Source organism: Lipophrys pholis (assembly GCF_963383615.2).
Source record: "Lipophrys pholis genome assembly, chromosome: 10".
Lineage (NCBI taxonomy): Eukaryota > Metazoa > Chordata > Actinopteri > Blenniiformes > Blenniidae > Lipophrys > Lipophrys pholis.
Window position 1 is genome coordinate 13,958,034 of NC_137640.1, and position 21,172 is coordinate 13,979,205.

At 40.6% G+C, this 21,172-nt stretch overlaps 2 protein-coding genes across 3 annotated transcripts; both read left to right on the top strand.

Annotated features, from left to right (window-relative positions):
* The first annotated feature begins 3,820 nt into the window (after nucleotides 1–3,820).
* gclm (glutamate-cysteine ligase, modifier subunit) lies at nucleotides 3,821–11,960 on the top strand. Of its 2 annotated transcripts, XR_013935739.1 has the most exons (8): nucleotides 3,821–4,194; nucleotides 6,264–6,326; nucleotides 7,523–7,607; nucleotides 7,781–7,837; nucleotides 7,946–8,148; nucleotides 9,304–9,418; nucleotides 10,824–11,073; nucleotides 11,151–11,942. XR_013935739.1 is itself a non-coding variant. In XM_080473716.1 (7 exons), the coding sequence occupies exons 1-7, from the start codon at nucleotides 4,063–4,065 to the stop codon at nucleotides 10,991–10,993; spliced, it is 825 nt and encodes a 274-aa protein (XP_080329842.1). In that variant the 5' UTR covers nucleotides 3,821–4,062; the 3' UTR covers nucleotides 10,994–11,960. The 2 variants fall into 2 exon arrangements, 1 of the variants encoding a protein (XP_080329842.1); XM_080473716.1 differs by having other exon boundaries at nucleotides 10,824–11,960.
* A 311-nt stretch (nucleotides 11,961–12,271) lies between these two features.
* On the top strand, nucleotides 12,272–21,160 carry dnttip2 (deoxynucleotidyltransferase, terminal, interacting protein 2). The gene is made up of 7 exons (XM_080472740.1): nucleotides 12,272–12,384; nucleotides 14,556–16,003; nucleotides 16,545–16,683; nucleotides 16,840–16,935; nucleotides 18,150–18,314; nucleotides 18,436–18,542; nucleotides 19,272–21,160. Exons 1-7 carry the CDS (start codon nucleotides 12,310–12,312, stop codon nucleotides 19,348–19,350), a joined length of 2,109 nt encoding a protein of 702 aa, XP_080328866.1. The 5' UTR covers nucleotides 12,272–12,309; the 3' UTR covers nucleotides 19,351–21,160.
* Nucleotides 21,161–21,172: the final 12 nt, after the last annotated feature.

Here is a 21,172-nt window from a genome sequence, read left to right on the forward strand (position 1 = left end):
GAGATGTGCCCTCCCCTGACATGAACACTTCTTTGAAACACCTCCTCTGACTTGGCACGGCTCCACGTTTTACAATTGCTCAGATGGAGTGAAATTTGATCACTGAATTCCTTCGGGGGAATTTTCAGGGAAAGGGAAAAAAAAGTCTTCTTCTGGCATCCAACATCTCACTGTTTTTTTCCCCCCTAATAAAAATGTTGTTATATAACCCATATCTTATGCACACTAATCATTTTGGGGCCAACTTTGGCCCTGCATCAGCTCTGTACAGAGATAAGTTTACTAAATACAAGTATACTTAGATTGTTTCAGTCTCATTCTGAGTAGCCAGTAGGATTCAAGTGGTGTCACATTCTGATTGTTGTCTTCTTGACCGACACGTGTTTATATTTTAGGGAGAAAAAGTGAAAATGTTACACATTAAAAATGAAATGAAATATAAAAACTCTGTCTGTGTAAAGTGATCGACTTCAGCTTCTACCTGCATTGTCCCTATACTTTTTTTCAAACAAACTAAAGTACTTAAGCTAACCACATTTTACCCTTTCTTTAATCGATCTCTTATCTCTTATCACACTCTTGATGTCACTTTACAGCTGTAAGCATTTACATGGCCACCATGATGACTATTTTATTAACCAAACATTGTTAGAATCTTGATTCTTTCTTGATACTTGTGTGTGATCTGTTGTGTGATGCTTCTCTATTCTTTATGTTTTTCCTGTTCCTGCTTGTCCATCTAAACTCTTAGTGGATCTGATCCGTTGCTGTTATCATTTTCCTGCCATTGAGCATACACAGCATGTTCACTGGGAAACATCCTGTTTATTCTCCTGGTTGGTAAATCTCTTCAGCTGGGTGGCTCGAGCTGTTAACCTCTGTTTAGCAGTTTCAAGTGCCTTGAAAAGTTGGAAAGTTAATTTTATGTGTCTCTGCCTCCCACTGTCTATTCCATGGAGGGTGCTGGTTCCCACGTACCGTGTCCATCCTGTGTCCAAGCTCCTTCAGGAGTACTGTTGCTGTACTGTGTACAAGCATGTTGGCTTCAGTGATGGTTGTTGTCGGTGTTGTATTCAGGACTGTATTCACTTCAGCAAGTCAGTTGCTCTGTCATTGTGGCTGTGCATATCTACTTGTGCATATCTTGGTTCCTAAATGTGTGTGATGGTGGCCTCCCTTTGCTGACGAGGATCTCCCGCCATTTTTGTTCTAGTTAACTGATCTTTAGTCGTGGTATTAATTGGCAGTGACAAATGTTAGAACACTGTGCTCCGAGATGCTTCTTACTATCAATCTTAAGTTTCAAAGTGTCCATAGTAGTATCCATATAGAATAGTATTCATATTTTCTGCATATACCCACTCTCTGGGATGGCTTATGTTACTATTTGTTCCATCTGTTATCTGATTACCCTGACTCCATTAAGAAACTGACGCAGAGCTTGTTGAGCCGGTGGCTGTCATGATGGTTTTAGGAGTCTTGCCTCTCTCTCTCTCTCTCTCTCTCTCTCTCTCTCTCTCTCTCTCTCTCTCTCTCTCTCTCTCTCTCTCTCTCTCTCTCTCTCTCTCTCTCTCTCTCTCTCTCTCTAATTTCTTAATTAGAAGAAACAAGCAAGTGATGTGTAACTGATGTTCAGATCTAAATAGGAATGTTACACTGTTTTAGGAGCCTCCCCTGAGACAAGAAAATGAAGTGCAGCTCTTACCAGAGTTTGGCTGCGACCACCCTGAAGTTCCTCTTGGCTGCTTTGTGTATCACTACATTTTTACTGCTTGCCTGCGTTGGTACTCTTACTCGTTTCTGCTGGTTTTTAAATGTATTTTTTCTTTTTTTTCCATATGAGGAGATGCTGTTGTTTGGATAAGTGTGTAGAGGTACAAGCGATGTGGGGATTATGGCTATAAGTGGAGGTTAACAGGTTAATATTAAATCGGTTTAAGATAATGTTTTCATCATATGAGTAGGGGTTATGCTGCTGTGAAAGTGTTTCTTTTTTTCAGAGATTTTAAAGTGTGATTGCTGTTCTTTCCTGTCATTCTGAAAGAACATAGGAGCACAGGTCAGGTTTGGCCTGGAGTCAGAGATGGATGGAGATTGGGTCATGGCTTCATGGAGAACCTCCAAATGTTTCCACTAACACAAGAAACAAAACTTGACTTTGTTGACCTTGCTTTGTTCTCACCACACACCATAGTTTTGAAACAGGAAACAGACTCCTCTACAGTGAAAACAAATAACGACAATTTCTTCTTTTTTTTTAAATAAATGGATGTGTGCGCCACTTTCATTACCACAACACCCACAAATACAATGAAAGATGTTTTTCCTCGTTTAACGGGTCAAGATACCCTTTACATGTTTGTGACCAACATAATCATGCTTACAGAGAGTGTACAAGGATCTCTGTTTGATCGCAGTTGGAAGAATTTGGGTGACAAAATAATCTATATTATCTCTAATGAAAACCTGAAATCAATTGTCCCAATTATATCAACAAAAGGATTTGTGGCAGAACTCTGCAGAACTGCCGGCGGGGCATTTTACATGTGTTGAGAATTTGCCTCCAGCGGGTCGCCTCTTTAGAAACCCTCCGTTTAAACAAGAGGGAACCTTTGCTCACATTTATATGACAAATCATGTTTTCACTTAACACTAAAACACTGGGGCCAACTGAGAGTGATATAACTGAAGGCTGTCACTGAGAGATTACGTAAAACTCAGTTATTTAATTTGCTTATTCAGTTTAAAATTTGGGGGATCAGAGTAAGTTATTTCATTCTCTTTGGAATGAGTATACATTTACTTCTTCAGTCTCCACTGTCAAAGTTAGGCTGGAAATATTCTTATGGATACATTGCTCTGCAGCATCTTTTTATCCGTTGCAATTAATGACAACTTTTCCAGAGTAATAAATAGCTTCAGTGCAAATCAAGCCATGTTATTAAAAATATTCCAAACATATCATTAAAGAAAATGAATCCTACAAATATTTTATTAAAAGGAAAGATGTTAGGTATTCAGCAGTATGCTAAAGTATGATTTTGTGAACTCAAGGTGAAGTGACAGCATTGTGTATTGTTAATAGCAATTTTATGACACTATAATACAATTATGAGGCGTCATGAACAGTATTTGCTTGTCTGTTACAAAAACAAAGAAATGTTTGAGCTCAGGCCAGCCTGAATGCAAATGATTTAGTCATATGATGAGGTTGCTTCACTGATGATTTGACGATGTGTGCATCATAAATACAGGAAAACCAGAAAAAATCCCCAAATGCACAGGAAGGGCATGCAAACTGCACTTTCAAAGGTCAAAACTTGTGCCAGGGATCTCCTCACAGTGAGATGACACTGGTAATCATCCAGCCATTCATCCATTCATCCATTCATCCATCCATCCAGCCATCCTGTATTCTATGCAGGGTCATGTGGCGCTGGAGCCAATCCCATGAGGAGGGCAGGATACACTCTGGACAGGTCACCTGTCCATCAAAGGGCAAACACACAGAGACAGACAATCATATACACACTCACATGTACACCAAAGAGCAATTTAGGGTCACCAACCAGAGGAAAACCCACGATCACACAGGGAAAACAAGCAAATTGTACACAGAAAGGCCGTGCCGAGATTTGAACCCAGATCAGTGCTTATTGCCACTAACGAAACAGAAAAATAGGGCGAGGCGCCATCTCGCGGTCAAACTAGAGCGCTCGTGTTGAAGCCGCTCCAGTGATCCGGTCCAGGGTCAGAGGCTCACCGTGAGTTACCGCTCCGGGTGATCCTCACCAGGTTTGCTAACCAGCCCCGTGCATGTATACGTGGGCGTGTCCCACAAGCTTAACTCCCTAACAGCCACTTGGCAACAAACAAACCAGCAAGTCAAGTCAGTCAGCACCTCTGAGTGCAAGTCATCCTGACTACAGCGTTTCACTGACATTCCAGCAGCAGCAGCAGCAGCAGGTCCGGGACGCCAAGAAAGAGACACTCCTGCCGGCACATCTTGACACAGACACCCGCTGTGTGAGCAGCTCGTTAGCTTAGCCACCGACGGACCACATGGACCCCCACAACACCAGCACCGAGGCGAGGATGCTGTTGAGCCACGCCGGGATTCTGCGGCTGCACACCGGGAACCTGGTGAACCGGAGCCGGCTGAAGAAGAAGTGTCCCGGTTCTCCCAGCGAGGAGGTTAGAGGAACCGGGAAGCTGTTAATCCAGCGCCGCGGCGTATGTCGGTTCCTGTAGCCCGTTAGCTCTTAGCCCGCAGGTTGAACTACCTGGTTTAACTGTTAACCTGCTAACTTCACCAACACACGGGAGGGAACCACACCTAAACACGGTCCAACTATTCCTCGACATCCTCTGACCTGCGAGCAGCCACGTGTTGTCTCCGGTTAACACCGGTAGTTTAATGTCCAAGCAGTGTAAACAACTTCCATACGTGGGGTAAATAGTTTACAGGCAGTGTCGAATGGTTGTTGTTTATTGGTAATGACGAACCAAGCTGCGGAGGAAAGTCCACCTGCTGCTTTTAGTGCTGTAAAAAAGACGTTAGTTAAAAATAAGAAGTTACATATCTATAACTACTTCTTGAAACTACTCTTGTTTTCAGTCGATATAATGGCATTGTTTATAATAGTTATTCAAGTCGCATAAAATAAATGTTTACCTTTTTTTTAAGCATATTTCTCTGGAAAACAGAAAAAAAACCTGAAAAGCAGAGGACATGGTGTAAATTGTACTTACTTATAAATAAATACAATTATACTTGTAAAAGTCGAAGTGACCAAAAAGACTTTTCAAAGTATTCAGTATTTTGAGTATTTGTAATCTATTACTACCTCCAGTCCTGAACAAAACCACGTTCAAATCTCTAACAAGTGTTTTTACAAAAAATAAAGAATTACTCCTCACACCTCAGTGGTGATTAATGGTTCAAGTTTGTATAATTGTGTTTGGCAACTTTCAATCATCAGCTGAGGAAAGTGCTTAGTGTCCAGACCTTCATTTCTGTTTGTTTGTAAAAGGGATGTAACACTGGTGAAATATTAGTATGAGCAGACAAGAAAATGCTGGATTTAACTTTAAAATGAGTTAAATCCCTCAGTTTAACCTTCATCGGGACATCTTTCCAAACTTATGTTGTTGTACACCTGGGGTCTGCATGGGCCCCAAAATAATTCACCAATCAGTGTACTGGGTATTGTCACCCACACAATAAACCTTTGACTCACATTGACTCTAATCACTGAAGACAGCTTCTCAACAAACAAAAATGGTGTCTTGGGTCCGATCAGACCCCAACAGTATCTCACGTCAAGTTGTCCTCTGTAAAACGCCATCCACCAGAAACAGTTCAGCAGGTTCAGACACTCGTTACACTTTGTGTTGTGTGATCAGACCAGACACGATTACCACAATTTCTCCACATGCGAGATAAATAAATAATAATAAAGGGATATCTTATCTTATCTTATATAGTGCATATCTGATGAACCCTCCTGTCAAAAACCTGTGGGCTCATCAGCAATTACTAAAGATTTCACTCGGTGGTCTCTGCACTGACAGTTGTTTGTCATTATGGTTTGTTGTGAATAGTACACCTTAAACCGTTTCAATCCACATTGTCAAATCATAAGGATCCACTGGGGCTCGCATAGACCCTGAATGCTGCAAATAAACACGCTGCAGTCAGTTGTTTAGGAACCTGTTTGTCTGTACTTATCCTGCATACACTTATTGTACACATCAAAGTACCTTCTTAAATCTACAATAGTTACTTTAAATTTAATGAGGCATGTTTCTCACCAATTAAAGACTTATAATTGTTGTGGCCAGTCCTGCTCTGTCTCTCTCTGTGTCCAACAATGAACATGTCCATTTTTTGATCCTACATTTCACTCATCAATAAACTGATGATACAGCAGACCAGTACTCATTCATTATCCTTTTGGTAACAGATTACTTTGAAATTACACTCTTTTATTTGTCGGTTCATCAGTCCAGCTGGTTTCATGATTGAAAACTCACAGTGACTTGTCCATCTCCCAGTCAGCATATCACAGGGATGTAAATGCTGTTGTTAAGTCAACTGCTCAATTTCTTGTGCATTTTAGGAATGGCAATGATAATATATTCCATCTGTAGGGACGGGCAAAAACATCTTGCATCAGCGAAACATAAACTGTACACATTTGCAACAGAAACTTTAATGGAAATAACATTAAACACCACCATGATGTGTGTTGGTTTTTCAGCTTCGAGACTGCATCCAGGCCACCCTGAACAATTGGTTTTCCACGAACAAACCTTCAACCAAGGTGGGAAAATTTACAGTTTGACTCATGTTTTCTTTTCCCGAGTTCAATGGCAAAATGCACCATCAAACATTGTCCTGTGTGTTTTGTAACTGTGTGAAATAAGTGGCGTAGATTTGTATTGACGGTGTTTAATGCGGTCAGATCAGCAGGACATGAATGAGTTGCTCAGTACTGCTGCCACACGGTCTTTCAGTAGGATTTCAATGAATGGGAAAGTGAAATAACTGCAGTGGTACATCAAAGAAACTCGCAGGCTTACTGAAAAGAAGCTGTCATGTTGAATGTTCATGCCATGTTGGTTGTCAAAGGCGCCATTCCCAATGTGCATCTGTCTGTTAGCCTGGCGGGGCTGGATGGAGTTTGATGTACATACTTTAGTGAAGAATGTTTTGTTCAATAACTGCAACGTGGGACCGAGAGGGTGATTATCACAAAAGGTAGTAATATTAAACTACGTATTTCAGTATGTCGTAAAGTTGAACTACAAAGGCTGCAGTGAGAATGGCATGTTTGAGTTATTGGTACAGTTTTTTCGACAATGGGGTGGAAGAAAAAAAGACATGGGTCTTGTATGACAAAATGATACTGTAATATACATTTAAGAAATAATCTGTTTCCATTAAAGCCGTGTTTGAGCTCCACCAATCAATATTTTTAAAAAAACACAGTTTCATCAGGAAACTACTTCAACACAAAAAGAAATGACTTTGTCCTGTTGTGAGATGAGATCCTGTGGGAACTCTTGGTCCTGATGTGCCCACCAGGAAGAAAATCCCACCACACTGTACTAATCTATTGTGCTCTACTGCTAAAGGACCATCCATGGTTTCAGTCAATATTTAGTAACCTAATATATCAGTAGTCTGTAATATGAACGGACATTTTTAGGTTTCTACTGTGTCAGCGTAATGCTGACAAGAATGATTGACAATAAACAAAATTGCACAACCTCTGTTTGATTGCAGTTGTGCATGTTGATTATGTTTGACAAAACCTTGAACTACTCCCACAGAAAGTCTCTCCCTCTGAATGATTGTAAAGCAAAGGTTCCGTTTGCAGAATCATCTGAAGTTAGTGCTACAGCCTGTATAAATTATCGCAACCGTTCACCTCCTTTAGCTGGTTTATCTGGATGATAACAACACTGCAGTGCCACTGTTCCAGTCTCAAATCCAAGTGCTTTCTGGCCCTTCCAGGATCTTCCAGACATGCTGGACTGCTTCATCACTGAGGCAACAGATGCCATCACACCTGAGGAGAGGGAGGAGGTGAAGGTATCAGGTCAGTGTCGGTTGGGATGTTGATGGGAAATCTGTGAAGAATCTGAGACTGAATCTCCAAATGCTTCCTGTCCTTGTTTTATGCCTGAAAATGTTTGTGTTTTGGTGCTCATTTGTGCTTCCTTGTCTAACTTCTCCAAATTTGATATGTTGATATTTGCTTTGTTTCTGCAGTGAAGCTGTTCCTTTGTGAGTCAAATCAGTCGTCTATCGGAGATGCAGTGGAGTTAGGTGAGATTTTGTTTTTCCAGCAACGCGTTAAATCAGAATGTGAGGTACAGCGTTTTGAATATTAACCATTTTTCTATAATTTGGCCGTATTTGTCTTTATTTCTTCAGCCTGCCAGACGCTGGCAGTGTCTCAGCTGGACTCGGTCATAATAGCGCCCTGTGTGTCCGTGGAGGATGACAACCAAACTCTGGCTCACCTTCAGCCGGCCTGGGAGCAGCTGGAGACACTCGTCAGGAGCCAACAGATCGCTGCCATCGGTACCTCTGACCTGGACAAAGATCTGCTGGAGCAGCTCCACAACTGGGCTCAGGTCAGTGGGACTCTTGTATCTACAAGTCTCAAATCCTGAAGTGCACCGAGTGTTTTTTCTTCTTTTTACATTGATTACCGATATCGTAACGTCTGATGCATCCCAAGAGTCGTTAACCACAAAGACTTTTGAAGTGAAATTGTGTCATAAGTCTGATTGTGTGATGATTTTTTTTGGAGCCATAACAAAATGTTTATTGTGTTTTGATGTGTTGCTTTAGAAGTTATAATCACTGTAACGGGGCTGAACTTTGTTCCGTCTCATAAAATCGTTCAGTTTAAGAGGTTATCCTCGGAGGCAGGTTAAATCCTCTCGACAACCAGCATGAACGCAGCTCACTGCTCCTTTGGGCTGCAGGAGGGCAGTGTTGGCTTGATGTGTGCGACTATACAACCACATGTTGTCATTTCCTGTCACAGCAAGTTTCAAACAAACCAGACGGCAAACTACGTGCCTTTTGATCACATCACAACATCCATCCTCTGCAGTTTTAACCCGGGACCCATGGGAACTGTAATGAGTGTGTCAATAGGGTGAGAAGAATGAGTGTCTAAAAACAACGTTTTCAAATCAATGTTATTTGGTTGTGTGTAAAGCCATTACACTGCGAAATAAAATATATCTGCATTATACAAAAATAAAAACCCGACACTTTAGTTTTTGCTCCCATTATTCTTTGTACACAAAAGGCCTATTTCTCTCAAATATTGTTCACGAATGTGTCTAAGGCCCGTTTACACAACAGCGTCTCACGTGACAACACCTAATCTATTTAAAAAAAAAATAATAAAAGAAGTGAGTTTTTACACTGCAGCAGCGGACGTATCCAAAAAGTCTTGCGGCTGTAATTTATGTCAACGGTGCATTAACAAAATATTCAGCAAAGGCTGTCAGTGTTTATGTACATGTGACTTCGTAGACCTTTTTGTATTTCTAATAAATTTGCTAAAATTATTCTTTTTTTCGCGTTATCATAGGGTATTGTGTGTAGAATTGAATCCATCTTGAAATCAGCCTGTAACATAACAAAATGCAAGACAAAGTGAAGCGCTCTGGATGCACTGTGCTGCATGATTGGAGCTGAGAGTTCTTCCTTTGAGCAGTTTGTCTTTGTTAAACTGAAGTCAGCAGCAGATTGTTCTTCTGTCGGACCAGGTGAAGCCCAGCAGTAACCAGGTCAACCTGGCGTCCTGCTGTGTCATGCCTCCTGACCTGACCGCTTTCGCCAAAGAGTTTGACATCCAGCTCCTCACACACAATGATCCCAAAGGTGAGTCCCTTTTTTACTTGTTACGGTTTCAGAAGTTTTTTGTTATTGATAATTATTCTCATTTTATTCATAGAGAAGAAAGTGTGTCGCTTGATTTCGGTGTATTTTGTGTTCCAAAATGTATTAACGTGTAATATTGTCAGTGTCGCGCTGCCAGCAGGTTTAGCCTATAAAAGCTTCACTAGACAATGGCCCAGTAAGCAGCACTCTGTATGAAGTGTTCCTCTGGCGTGATATGGGACTAACAGCTCTTTAAGATATGATGGAGCCTGGTTGTTAAGAGCTTTAGAAGTTAAAATCATTTTCAATTCTATTCTCGATTGAACAGGAAGTCAAGGAAGAGAAGCTATTGGAGTGATGTGATCTCTCCTGCTGGTTCCTGTCGGGACTCTCGCTGCAGCATTTGTAATTAATTGAATTGACTTAAGCAGTCATTTGGACACCCTGATAATAGGGAGTTAAAATTGTCTACGCTTGAAGGAAGAAATGCATGGATCAATTTTTCAGCGTCACTCTTAATTCAACATGTCTCTGATTTTAGAGACATTACGCAATACGCAAAAAAAAGAAAAAGCAATCCTGCAGACTCTCAAAAGTCTCTCACAGTGGTACTGGAGGTCAGAGCAATACTATCCAGTGCTACTGTATGTATCTGTCTTTCTAATGAGAGGTTGACCAGCTTCTGAGGAAGTTAGTTAGTTAGATAGTTCATTTTTTTCAGTTGCATTCATACAAAGCAGCAAACAAGGACATTATTACAAAATATTAACCATCCAGCAACTGAAAAAGCAATCTGCTGAAGCTTGTGGCTCATTTTACTGATCCTGTATCATTAAAGGATTACTACAAGCAAAGTAGTGTCAGTAATCAAATACAAACTAATTTAGAAATCACTTTTCAGATAAGTCAATATCAAATATTTTACATCTTAAAACTCTTTTTGGAAACACACTGAGCTTGTAAATGACAAAATTCCAGGCGTCTCCATGACATGAAAATGTCTGCGGTTTAAAGAAGGAACACACTGCTCTGCAACGGCAGGGGAAACAAAATAGGAGAAATGAATCCACTTTAATGACTCTTGCTGATTGTCATGTGACTCAGACTGAATAATGCAACTGACGAGAATATAATAATGACTTAATGACTTCTGTTTTTTTCTTTGCTATTATTTTTAACTTTTGCTAAATGACTTCTGTCAGGTATGTTTCATGTTGTGTTTATTTCTGCTTCTTTTATGATTGGTTTGTTAAAAGTGTCTGAATTGATTTGAGCTCTAAGCAAATGTTCCTGGCTGTGGTTCAACAGTCTGTGATTTTCTTTTTATTTCTTTTTCTTTTTCTAAATGTTCATGTTTATATTTGTCTTTATATATATATTTTATTTTTTTTTTTCCCCTTACTAGAGCTCATGTCTGCAGCAACATTCCAGGAAGCAGTGCAGGAGGGTGTGCAGGACCTAAACATCGGAGACTGGAGGCTGGAGTGGGTCCTGCGTTACTCTGTTATTGTCAAGAGCAGAGGCATCATAAAGTCCAAGGGTTACCTTGTCAGTGCAAGAAAGGCCAGCCCCTAGCAGCCGAATGGCAGAGCACAAAAAAAGACACAGGGACAAAGCCATTTCCCAACATTTTCAGTCAATACACAACATGTCAAGTAAGAACTCTTAAAAATGGAAGCCACCAATCACCTCAAGTTGTTTTATCTCACAGATGATTCACTCTGTTTATCAGATGCAGGTATTCATTACCGTAGCGGCATTGAGGTCCAAAAGCAGGAGATGAAGTCCAGAGTCAGTTGGAGAGAGAAAGATTGATGTCTTTGTGAGATGGTCGATGGATAAGCAGCTTATCAGCAATGTAAGGTTTGACACTATGAAGGACAATGTTTGCCGCTACTCTTTGATTCTATGCGAAGGTTTCATGAACATGTTATAATGTAAAGTGCCTCTCACTTGTTTATCCTTCTGTTCTGATTCCTGCTTTGTCTCCCCTGGGTCTGAATTATAATGAATTAGAGTGAGATAATTACAAGTACATATAAACCAGACAAACCTTTATGCAGGAATAAATACATTTTAAAAATTAAGGAGGAACCACTTTAAGTATGAAATGAAAAAAAGTCAGATTTATTCATGGAACAGATCTTTGTTTAACCTGCTGGACAGTAAGCCATCCACATTCCTGAATCAAGAAGACTGATCCATGAGTTCAAACCTGAATATATTGTACTACACACATTCTGTCAGACTTTATCCAGTTAAACAGGATTTAATTTAATTTGATCATTACGTGGATGTCACTCTTGCTTATGAGATTATTTTGAGTCCAGCGTTTTATAGCACTTGAAACTACACACAACTGGGTGTTTAAAAATAATTTAACCCAATTTAAGATGTTATTTATGAGTCATGTTTGTTTTTTCCAGTTTGAGTTCAGCAAATCCTCAGATTCTCTCTTGTACTGTAAACATTTACTATTGTCATATAGTGTATCTGTTCATGAATTGGCTCAATAAAAGTATCCAAACATACGTTTTCTGTCACCCTTATGTGTGTGATTGTCAGTGCATCTCAGTCTTAAGAGCTTTTCTCACAAAAGCTTCATTCAAAGCTCACTGTTGGTAGTGTGTTCACATATTTCCAGGTAGGACCCCAGACAGCTCTCTCTCTACCTGCCTGATTAAATCTACCTGTCCTGACGTGTAACCCTGCTTCCCGCACTGGCGGCTACATTCTCATACACTTCTCCAACTTCAGCTGAGGTATTTTATTACGACATTTCCAACAAGTCGTTGGATGAGTGGTGCTCTGCGATCGTCTGCTTGTCCTGTGGCCCTCAACGCCGGATATGACACAAATACCGGAAGTGAAAGCAAGAGAGCGCGTGCAACATGGTGCTCACTAGGAGAGCGGGTCGCGTGGGCTCCACAGATATATCGACCCCGACAAAAACTCCTCGTGTTCAGGTGAGTGCGTGAACGAGACCGAGTTTTACGGCGTGACAGCTCCGTGCGGGTGGGACGTCCTGACACGTCAAACCGCTGCGGGGCTGTGATCAAAACTCACTCCGACCAAACGCTCTCCACGTTTGTTTGAAAACTGAAAACCTTCTGGCTTCTGATTAAACAAAAACACTGAAGCAACGATGCAAACTAGCTTGACGTATGAGTTCCGTTTGTACAGTTTGGCCACTTAAAAGTCCACCTAATAATATTAATAACATGATCTAAAGTTACTATGCTTTGCAACTTCCGCATATCTTTACATTACTACCAAAGGTAACAATGCTGGAGCCGATTTGTCTCCGACTTTGAGACTCTGAATCGGGTTTTAGTGTAGATGTGGTGAAAATAGATAAGAAATCGTAATGTTTGAGGAGCCCTGTTGAAAAGAGACCAACTTCTCCGCCATGTTGGACACTGGAGTAATGCCATCCGCGGTTTAAACTAGAATGCCTGTTTACGTTGCGTATTACGGTAAAGCAGTCAGAATCTGACGGGAGCTTCATGGTGCGTTCAAGTACACCTCAATTGCAAGCATAAATCACAACAGTACTGTACAGGTGTGTTGTAACAAATAATCATCGAAAATCTAATTGTTTTCAGCAAACTTCACCAGATTCTTCTTCTACAGGCTCCCGGGTACCTTGCTCAAAACACACCCAATACAAACAATATTGTACAGGTTTGTCAAAAAATTCATAGAAAATCTAATTGTTTCTGTACCTGTTGTTGGCAGAGGCATGACAAGAATTTAAGTATTTAATACCCCAAACATCAAAATACAGTAGACGGTTCAGATGAAGAATTGGTGGCCCCAAAACCAGCCAAAGGTTAAAATAAATCTGATTTAAAAATGATGACAACAACAAAGAGCGTACAAGCATGAGAATAAGGTACAGACTCTCAGATCGTCACACTGACTGGTAAACAGATGATTGACTAATGAGCTGCAGAGAGGATGGAGATGACCAGCTGAGTTGGACTGCTATGAATGGAGTACAAGCAAAAATGGTTTAAAGAAACCAAATTCTGCAAAAGGAAAGGGTGACACTGAGAAACAGAGGTACCTATGGGCCAGTAGAACAAGAATGTGGTGGAGTTTGCTGAAAACAATTTTATTATTTATGGATGTACAGTAAGATATATATTGTTGTGAATTCATTGTGTAATTGTGAGAAAATGCGACAGTAATTCTAATTGAAAATGGGCACAGCGGGAGCCTGTAGAACAAGAATGTCATGGATTTTCCTGAAAACAATTCAAATTTTGATGAATTTTTCTTACATTACGACTGTACAGTACTGTTGTGATTTATGCTCGCAATTGAGGTTGTTCTTGAACGCACCATGAAGCTCCCTGGCTTCTGACTGCTTTACCGTAATACGCGATGTAAACAGGCATTTTAGTTTAAACCACGTATGGCATTACTCCAGTTATTGGACTTGGAGACGCCAAATAGAAACAGATGTATTTCTGTATAAAAAAAATACCAAACCCATAGCGGTTATATTGTGCAACTGGTTTCAGTGAGATATTGCTATATTAACTGAGTTGAGAATGGGTGAACGTCAATTGCAGGTCAAACATTGCTCCTGTCTGTTAAACTTGTAGTTTTATGGTTATGCATTAATTGTTGTCTCAATAATTTAGTCTAGATTATATATTGAATGTTAAATATTAGCACATAAAGGATAGATTTTAGTCTAAACTGCCATCTTTTTTTTTATGTTTTAAGGTCTAAGCTTTTGTAACTTGGAATACAATTTTTTTTTTATTTTTATATATATAATAAGCAAAATTAGACTTGGAAAAATGCCTATAAAGGGATATTCTTTTATTACAGCAATATGATTTATGACGACTACTTGATTTTGTACAAACTGAATACTGAAAAATACTTTGCAAATGACCATAGCATCAGTATGGATTATGTATTTGACACATTGAAAGGGAATCAAAGGGGAAATTAATTTTATCCTGTCTGTTGTCAATTAAGAGAAAATATTCTTGGTCTTTTCTCCTGTGCACAGACTGAAGTTTATTTGTTCTACCAGTGGCCAAAGCCATCATCACTTCAGCTCTTTCTTGTGATAATGCAGCTTTATGATTAATACCGAATGCTGTGTCCTCCACAGGTTACTTTTTCCACTGATCGAAAAACCACTGAGGCCCCTAAACCAGCAGATGACTCGACTCATCATGCCCGTGTGGAGACCTCCGACAACTCGGATGAAGGAGCTTCATCTTCTTCTGCCATCTCTTCAAAAAGAATATGCTCGACTCCCTCCTGCCCCATTGTTCAATCTGAGGTGGACTCCTGCGCCTCCTCTGTATCTTGTAGAAGTAGCAGACGTACCACCAGAAGCAGGCAATATTGTGACACTCCTGTGCCATCAATTAGCCACAGAGTCACCAGGAGTCAGCAGAAAATGTCTCTCGCTCTGTCCCGGGCCAAAGCTAACATTGAGCAGTCGGTGTCTTCAAGTGAGAACAGCAATGTCTCAGACACGGATTGTTCCAGCCGCAGATCAACGAGATCCAGGAAGAAACTTCAGCTGACTGATGTGCATTCCCCTATAGGCAGCTTGTGCTCCACGCAAGGTGAAGGGACTCCCTGCAGCAGTCGCACAGGCTCGGGGTACAGCAGTTGTGGCGCTCCGTCCATAAGTAGCTCAGTTAGGAGCGCCACTGTTGTTGATGATGCTGTAGAAGCCGTCAAAGAGGATGAAGCGTCAAACTATTCCTCTTCAGATTGCACACTGATCCCAATGTCTGAAGGAGTAGTCGTAGAGCTCACGCCTGCTGATGCAGATTCAAAAAAAGTTGAAGTGGTTCTGTCAGAAGACGTTCCAGCTTGCAGCAAAGGAGCCGTTTCTGAGCTTGTCATGATCAAGGAAGACCAGCAGGTGGAGCCACCTGCTGATTACCAAGCCGAGGACACCTCAGAGATAGAAATGAAGAAACTGGTCCTTTCAGGAGAGCCGTCAGAACCTGCCCAGTCTGTGAGAGTAACAATATGTAAGAGGGCCTCTGAAATCCCAGTGGACACAGAAGAGAAGCAGCAGAATGAGGATGGAGCTGACGAGGAGGCCCACTCAGCACAGAGCGTCGGGCCTCTCCCTGAGGTTGTAGAAATCCAGCCCAGTGTGGAGATCAGCCCGTCAGCAGGAGACTCTCAGAAGGTGGTTGAGCTCCAGCTAGACTCTGTTCATGTGACACCAGACCAACAGCACGACGCCGTAGCCGAGTCTGCGCCTAAAAAAACAAAGATTATCAGTCTGCTGGACTGCAGTGATGAAGATGAGGAATCTGATGAAGAGGAAGCAAAGATGGAAGTGTCTGAAGAGAAGGAGAAAGGCGGATCAATCAACGTGTCTGCTGCTTCTGTTGATGGGCTGTTTATGATCGACACGCGATCGGGGAGTGACGTGGACGTTCAATACTACCAGGAAGGGCGGGAGGGAGGAGAGGCGCGCTCCAGTAAAGGAGTTGTGGAAGAAGACAAGTTTGTCGATGAGGAAGGAGATGATGATGGTGATGATGACACTGCGCTCGTCCTGTTCCCAAGGAGACGCTCTCATTTGTAAGTATCACATTTACATAAAGGTTTGAATGGCAAATGCAACTAAACACATCAGTCTGTGCTCGTCGCAGCAGTGTGGATTCAAAACACTTTTATGTACATCAAACACCTTCCTGCTGCCGCCGCGTCTTTATAGGTGTGCATCAAGACGGCGGGAAAAAAAAATAGCTTGAGGGGGACGAACACACGGTAGCACAGCTGTCAATCTCAGTAAACCATTATTGGCTAAACATTTTTCCATATTCAACATTGCTGCGCTTACATTGTAAGTTCATTTGTTTTTAAACTGCTGTATTTCGCTATAAAGTAGAATTTAAATTTTTGCATAGTGTCATCCTGGGTTGTAGTAAAAAAAAAAACATGGCTTCTAGTGGAATCGGACTGAAATGATATTTAAGGACACAAAGCTTGTTTGGTTGTTGTTACATTTTCTCGTTGCTTCTGTTTATTTGTAATTATGACGTCCTGACGAGCAAGACAGCTGAACTCTGCTGGGTTCAGTGAGAAAGGAGCCTCAATGATTTATTTTTTATTATTTCAGGATGGACTTGTCCAGCAGGATTGACCCCGGCATCAAAGTCAAAGATGTGGGGAGGCTCTACATCTCTTTTGATGGCAGCTCATCTAAACCCGGCAGCTCTTCTTCACAACAACAGAAGGAAAAGAAGAGCCAAGATGATGTAACCCTTATTCTTTTTCTCTCTCCCTCCAAATTCATGTTCCAGGATGAATAGTTTAATATTCATCCAATTAAATAATCAATCCATCTGCTATTCTGATGGTTTCTTTACCATTTGTAGAATTGGTTATTTAACATGGTCATCTTGTGTCCACAGGTGATGAAGAAGAGTGTGATTGGACCAGATTATGAGAAGAAGGACGCAGTGCCTCCATACAGTGAATCCAAACAAGCCTTGAAGTCGAAACGTAAAGTGAGTTAGACAAAACGGATTTATTATTAGTTTGTCTGCTGTGTGGAAAACTGGTTTATTCCATCTTCAGCTGTCAGGACAACTTTATTTTTCAAAGTTAACACTATAAGACCAGTAAAGTGGAGTTGTTGTTGTTGTTGTTGTTGTTGTTTATTAAATCAATTGATTATATATAAGCAGTGCCGACAGACAAGGTGTTGTTCATTGGTCCAATCAAAGTTTAAAAAGTTTTCCCTCGGCACCTCCTTGTTATTTACTGTTATTTCATTCAACTTTTCTCACCATAATGATATGATATAAAATACAAAAAACAAACTAAAATAGAAACAACCCGCTGGCTTACAAAATAAGCATAAATGTAAAAGTTGATCCATATCAACTTGAAACCACCGAGACCAAATGTCACAATAAGAGCTTAATTAGCTGAAATATAACCTCTAAAACGAAGATGTATACTCGGTAACAGTTGAATCATCTTTGTGGTTTTTTTTATTTTTCATTTCTAAAGCTCACTAACAGGTTATACATCCAAAGACCTCAAGATTACAATGGATTTGATTCCTTATGCATCTCATTTTAAAATAAACTCAACGGTGCGGCACTTGTCAACACAGCAGACGTGCTTTTGAACACCAGACTGAAGTATGAACGCTGCCATCTGAATTCGTAGTACTACATGTGTTTTTAATCTAACGAGTTTGAGCACACAAAGAGATTTCAGATGATCGCTGATCTGTTTTATGTTTAGAAGCGTCCTGCAGTTTGGCTTTACAGTCGCCTGACTTCGTGCAGGATAATCGATTTGCATATTTTGCTTTGGACTGAAACTGATGTGGCACAATAACGCAGGCTGTCGCGTAAAACCAGGTAAATAACGGCACGTTGAACAAGTTAGAACTGACTGGTGGAGACTGGAGAGGCACGGTTTTGTCCAGTTGGACGTTGCAGTATTGCTGAATGTCCTGTCTCACTGCCTAGATAGAGTTTCTAGGCGTTCCAGAATGTTTCTTTGCAATTGACCCGTTTATTGTTGGGTCTCTCCAACACAGTTTACCAGAATTTAGAACATGTTAAAATGTGTCAAACCCGTCTTCAAATCTGTGAGTTTTTGCGAATTAGAAAATGATGCTTTGTGTACATTACATTTGAAAAAGATGACATTTCCTATTTTCCATTCAATACACTGTCTTGCAATCCCACCCCCCACCCCCCAGGCGGAAAGAGCGAAGTCAACGGGAGAGGCTTGGTTCAACATGAAGGCCCCGGAGCTCACCCCCGAACTGAAAAAAGACCTGCAAGTTCTGAAGATGAGAGGCTCCCTGGATTCAAAGAGGTTCTACAAGAAGAACGACAGGGACGGCTTCCCGAAATACTTCCAGGTCAGTAGTACCGTCATTGTACTGCAGAAAACACGACACTCGGGTCGTTGACCTCACTAAAGTTTCCAGGAATTTTGCGGCGAGTTTACAAGCCTGACCCGTTTGGTTCTGTGCGTCACAGGTTGGTACTGTGGTGGACAGCGCAGTGGACTTTCATTCACGCATCCCCAGGAAGGAGAGGAAGCGCACAATGGTGGAGGAGCTGCTGGCCGATGCCGAGTTCAGACAGTGAGTCCAACACGACGCCGCCGCTGGCGGTGTTTTCATGACTCGACGTCTCCGCCAGGGTTTCATTATCCCACCTCCTACTTTGTTCAGACGTCATTAAGGTGGAATAGAGAGCGTTCAAATAATATCCAAGAAGGGAAACATTGAAAAACACGAATGCTGCTCATTTGAAAACAGTAAAACTTGAATGAATATCACTTAACAAACACATAATTCAGTTATTAAACTTAGATGAGGTATATAATGCAGATAAGAATGTCTGGTAATGTCTTACATTCAGATAAGAATGTATTTTTGCAGTTTTTCTGCTTTAAAAAAAAAAAAAGAGAGAAATTGATCAGACACATTAGAGCAGGCGTTTCTTTTTTCAGTCTTCAGAATATGTCTACGACTGATTACAGTATTAATTTGATGCATCCGGTTGCCTTTTGAGCCTGTGAGTATTTTAGAACATATTTCATACATGCAATGATATGGAACCACATTTTAGATTTTTTTTTTTTTTTTTTAATGACCAAAATATTGAACAGTTTTATAGACAAAATATTTGGGTTAATTTATAGACATTTGAAGTCAATATTCTGAAGACTTTGCTGACTTTTAAACAAAAGATTTTGACTTTTGTGTCGGATCTTTTACTTCTTGCAGAATAGTCCTTAAGAATTAACAAATGTGTAACTGACATCTCTCGCCCTCTCTCCCTCCTTTTTTGCTTCCTTCCTTCCTCAGAAACAACAAAAAGAAGTACCAGCACATTGTTTCGGAGAGAGCAGCATCGAGCAAGAGGAGTAAGAAGATGAATCGTTAGACATTCGTTCAGCTGTACACCAAAATGATCGGTCACAGTCGGAGCCAACATGTATCTGAATGACCAATTTTAATAAGAGCGACGATGGCAGAGGCCAGCAGCCAAATGTAACTAAGACTCCCTCCTTCACAATATTCAGCCTCCTGTTTAAATTGGATACAAAAACTACTGAGGGATTATTTTAGCAAACATTTGTTGTAAATTATGGATTCACGGTCTCGAAAAGGAAAGCTGTGAAGTTTTTCTTTCTCTGTGGAAAATAAAACGTGGAATGAACCTCGTTTGAAGTGGAACTCTCAGCAGAACAGAAGCAGATGTGGGCTTGACAGAGGGCCAGTCTGCTGTTCGTGCTGTGACAACGTATTCGCCCCCTTCTCAAATTCTTACTTGGAATATTTCACCCGCTTAAATGTATAAGACCATCAAGCAAATTAATAAAATTGGACAAAAAGGCAACGAATGTGAACACAAAATACAGTTCTTAAATGATTTGAATGTTTTAAGGGAAATCAGCTGTCCAAACCCGCCTGGCCCTGTGTGAAAAAGAAATTGCCCCAATCGACAAATCATGAATTGACTCTCCTAACGTGTTCAGTCAAGAAATCACTGAGGCCATGTTTCCACGTTTCCAGTTTTTTAAATTTTTTTTAAATTTTTTTACAAAAACAGATATTTCCCCTTCTACATTTAAAAAAATTAAAAATCGTAATTTACACTGATGCAGAGCTACTATGAGCAGCCAAACCTGTAGGGGGCAGTGTAACAAGCATGAAACTGTAATAGTCAATCAAAATCTAGTACAAAAAAACGTCCCAGACAAACTCAGGACATCATCTAAAGGACAGCAGGCCTCCCCTGTCTCAGTCCAGGTCAGAGTTCATGGTTCAACCATAAGGAAGACACAACGAGGAGTTTCGAGGTAAAAACCACTGCTGACCGAAAACAACCATAAAGGCAAACAAACATCTCAATCAAGACGTTTGGGAGATTATTCTATGGACTGACGAGACACAAGTTTTTGGAAGGAGTGTGTCTCATTACATCCGGTGTAAAAGAAACATCAGACCAACAGTCAAACGTGGTGGAAGTGTGGCGGTCTGGAGCTGCTTTGATCGACGGGAACATGAATTCTGCTCGACCACAATGTTTGGTCATCGGTTCAAGAAGCTCGAGCTGCAGCAGGACAACAATCCAAAACACACCAAGGCCACTTCTTTTTGTTTTTTGTAGGTCATTCAGAAGTGGCTTCGTCAAAGGCCGGACTTGAGCCTGATTGAAATGCTGTAGTACGACTTTAAAAAAGCTGTTAATGCTTAAACATTTAAATGTTGCAAAGAAGTGAGACAAACTATTCTAGAGTGATGGAACACGCTGGATTTCAGTTATTAGCTTTAGGGGTCAAGTAGTAGTAGTATGTCACACAGGGCGAGGTGGCTCTGATTAGTTTTTTCCTTAAACCAAATTATTTAAAAACGTCATTTTCTGTTTACTTTATTTGTCTGATATTCACATTTGTTTGATCTTAAACGTTAAAGTGGGGGAAGTATGAAAACATAGAGTTTGAGAAGAATACTCTTTCGCAGCACTTTATGCTTTAAATATTGTTAATCTATGCTTTTCTCCTTTGCATTTAATTAAAAGAAAAAAAAAAAGGCCGGCCCATCACTTAATTTGCTCTGCTGTTTAATCTGAGGTATGTAATCTTGTCAATCATAGAATACTGCATTTTACAAATTGTATGAGTAATCTTCTCTGAATAGACTGCCTGCTGTTTAAAAGAAATACAAATATATATATTTTTTTCTTTTAGAAGTGTCAGTGC

Bases quoted from the DNA above. Each gene is read 5' to 3' on its own strand.
- gclm (XM_080473716.1), top strand. From the start codon at position 4,063: ATGGACCCCCACAACACCAGCACCGAGGCGAGGATGCTGTTGAGCCAC. The intron at 4,195-6,263 runs GTTAGAGGAACC...TTGGTTTTTCAG, and splicing joins CCGGTTCTCCCAGCGAGGAG to CTTCGAGACTGCATCCAGGC. The intron at 7,838-7,945 runs GTGAGATTTTGT...TTATTTCTTCAG, and splicing joins CGGAGATGCAGTGGAGTTAG to CCTGCCAGACGCTGGCAGTG.
- dnttip2 (XM_080472740.1), top strand. From the start codon at position 12,310: ATGGTGCTCACTAGGAGAGCGGGTCGCGTGGGCTCCACAGATATATCG. The intron at 16,936-18,149 runs GTGAGTTAGACA...CCCACCCCCCAG, and splicing joins CCTTGAAGTCGAAACGTAAA to GCGGAAAGAGCGAAGTCAAC. The intron at 18,315-18,435 runs GTCAGTAGTACC...TGTGCGTCACAG, and splicing joins GCTTCCCGAAATACTTCCAG to GTTGGTACTGTGGTGGACAG.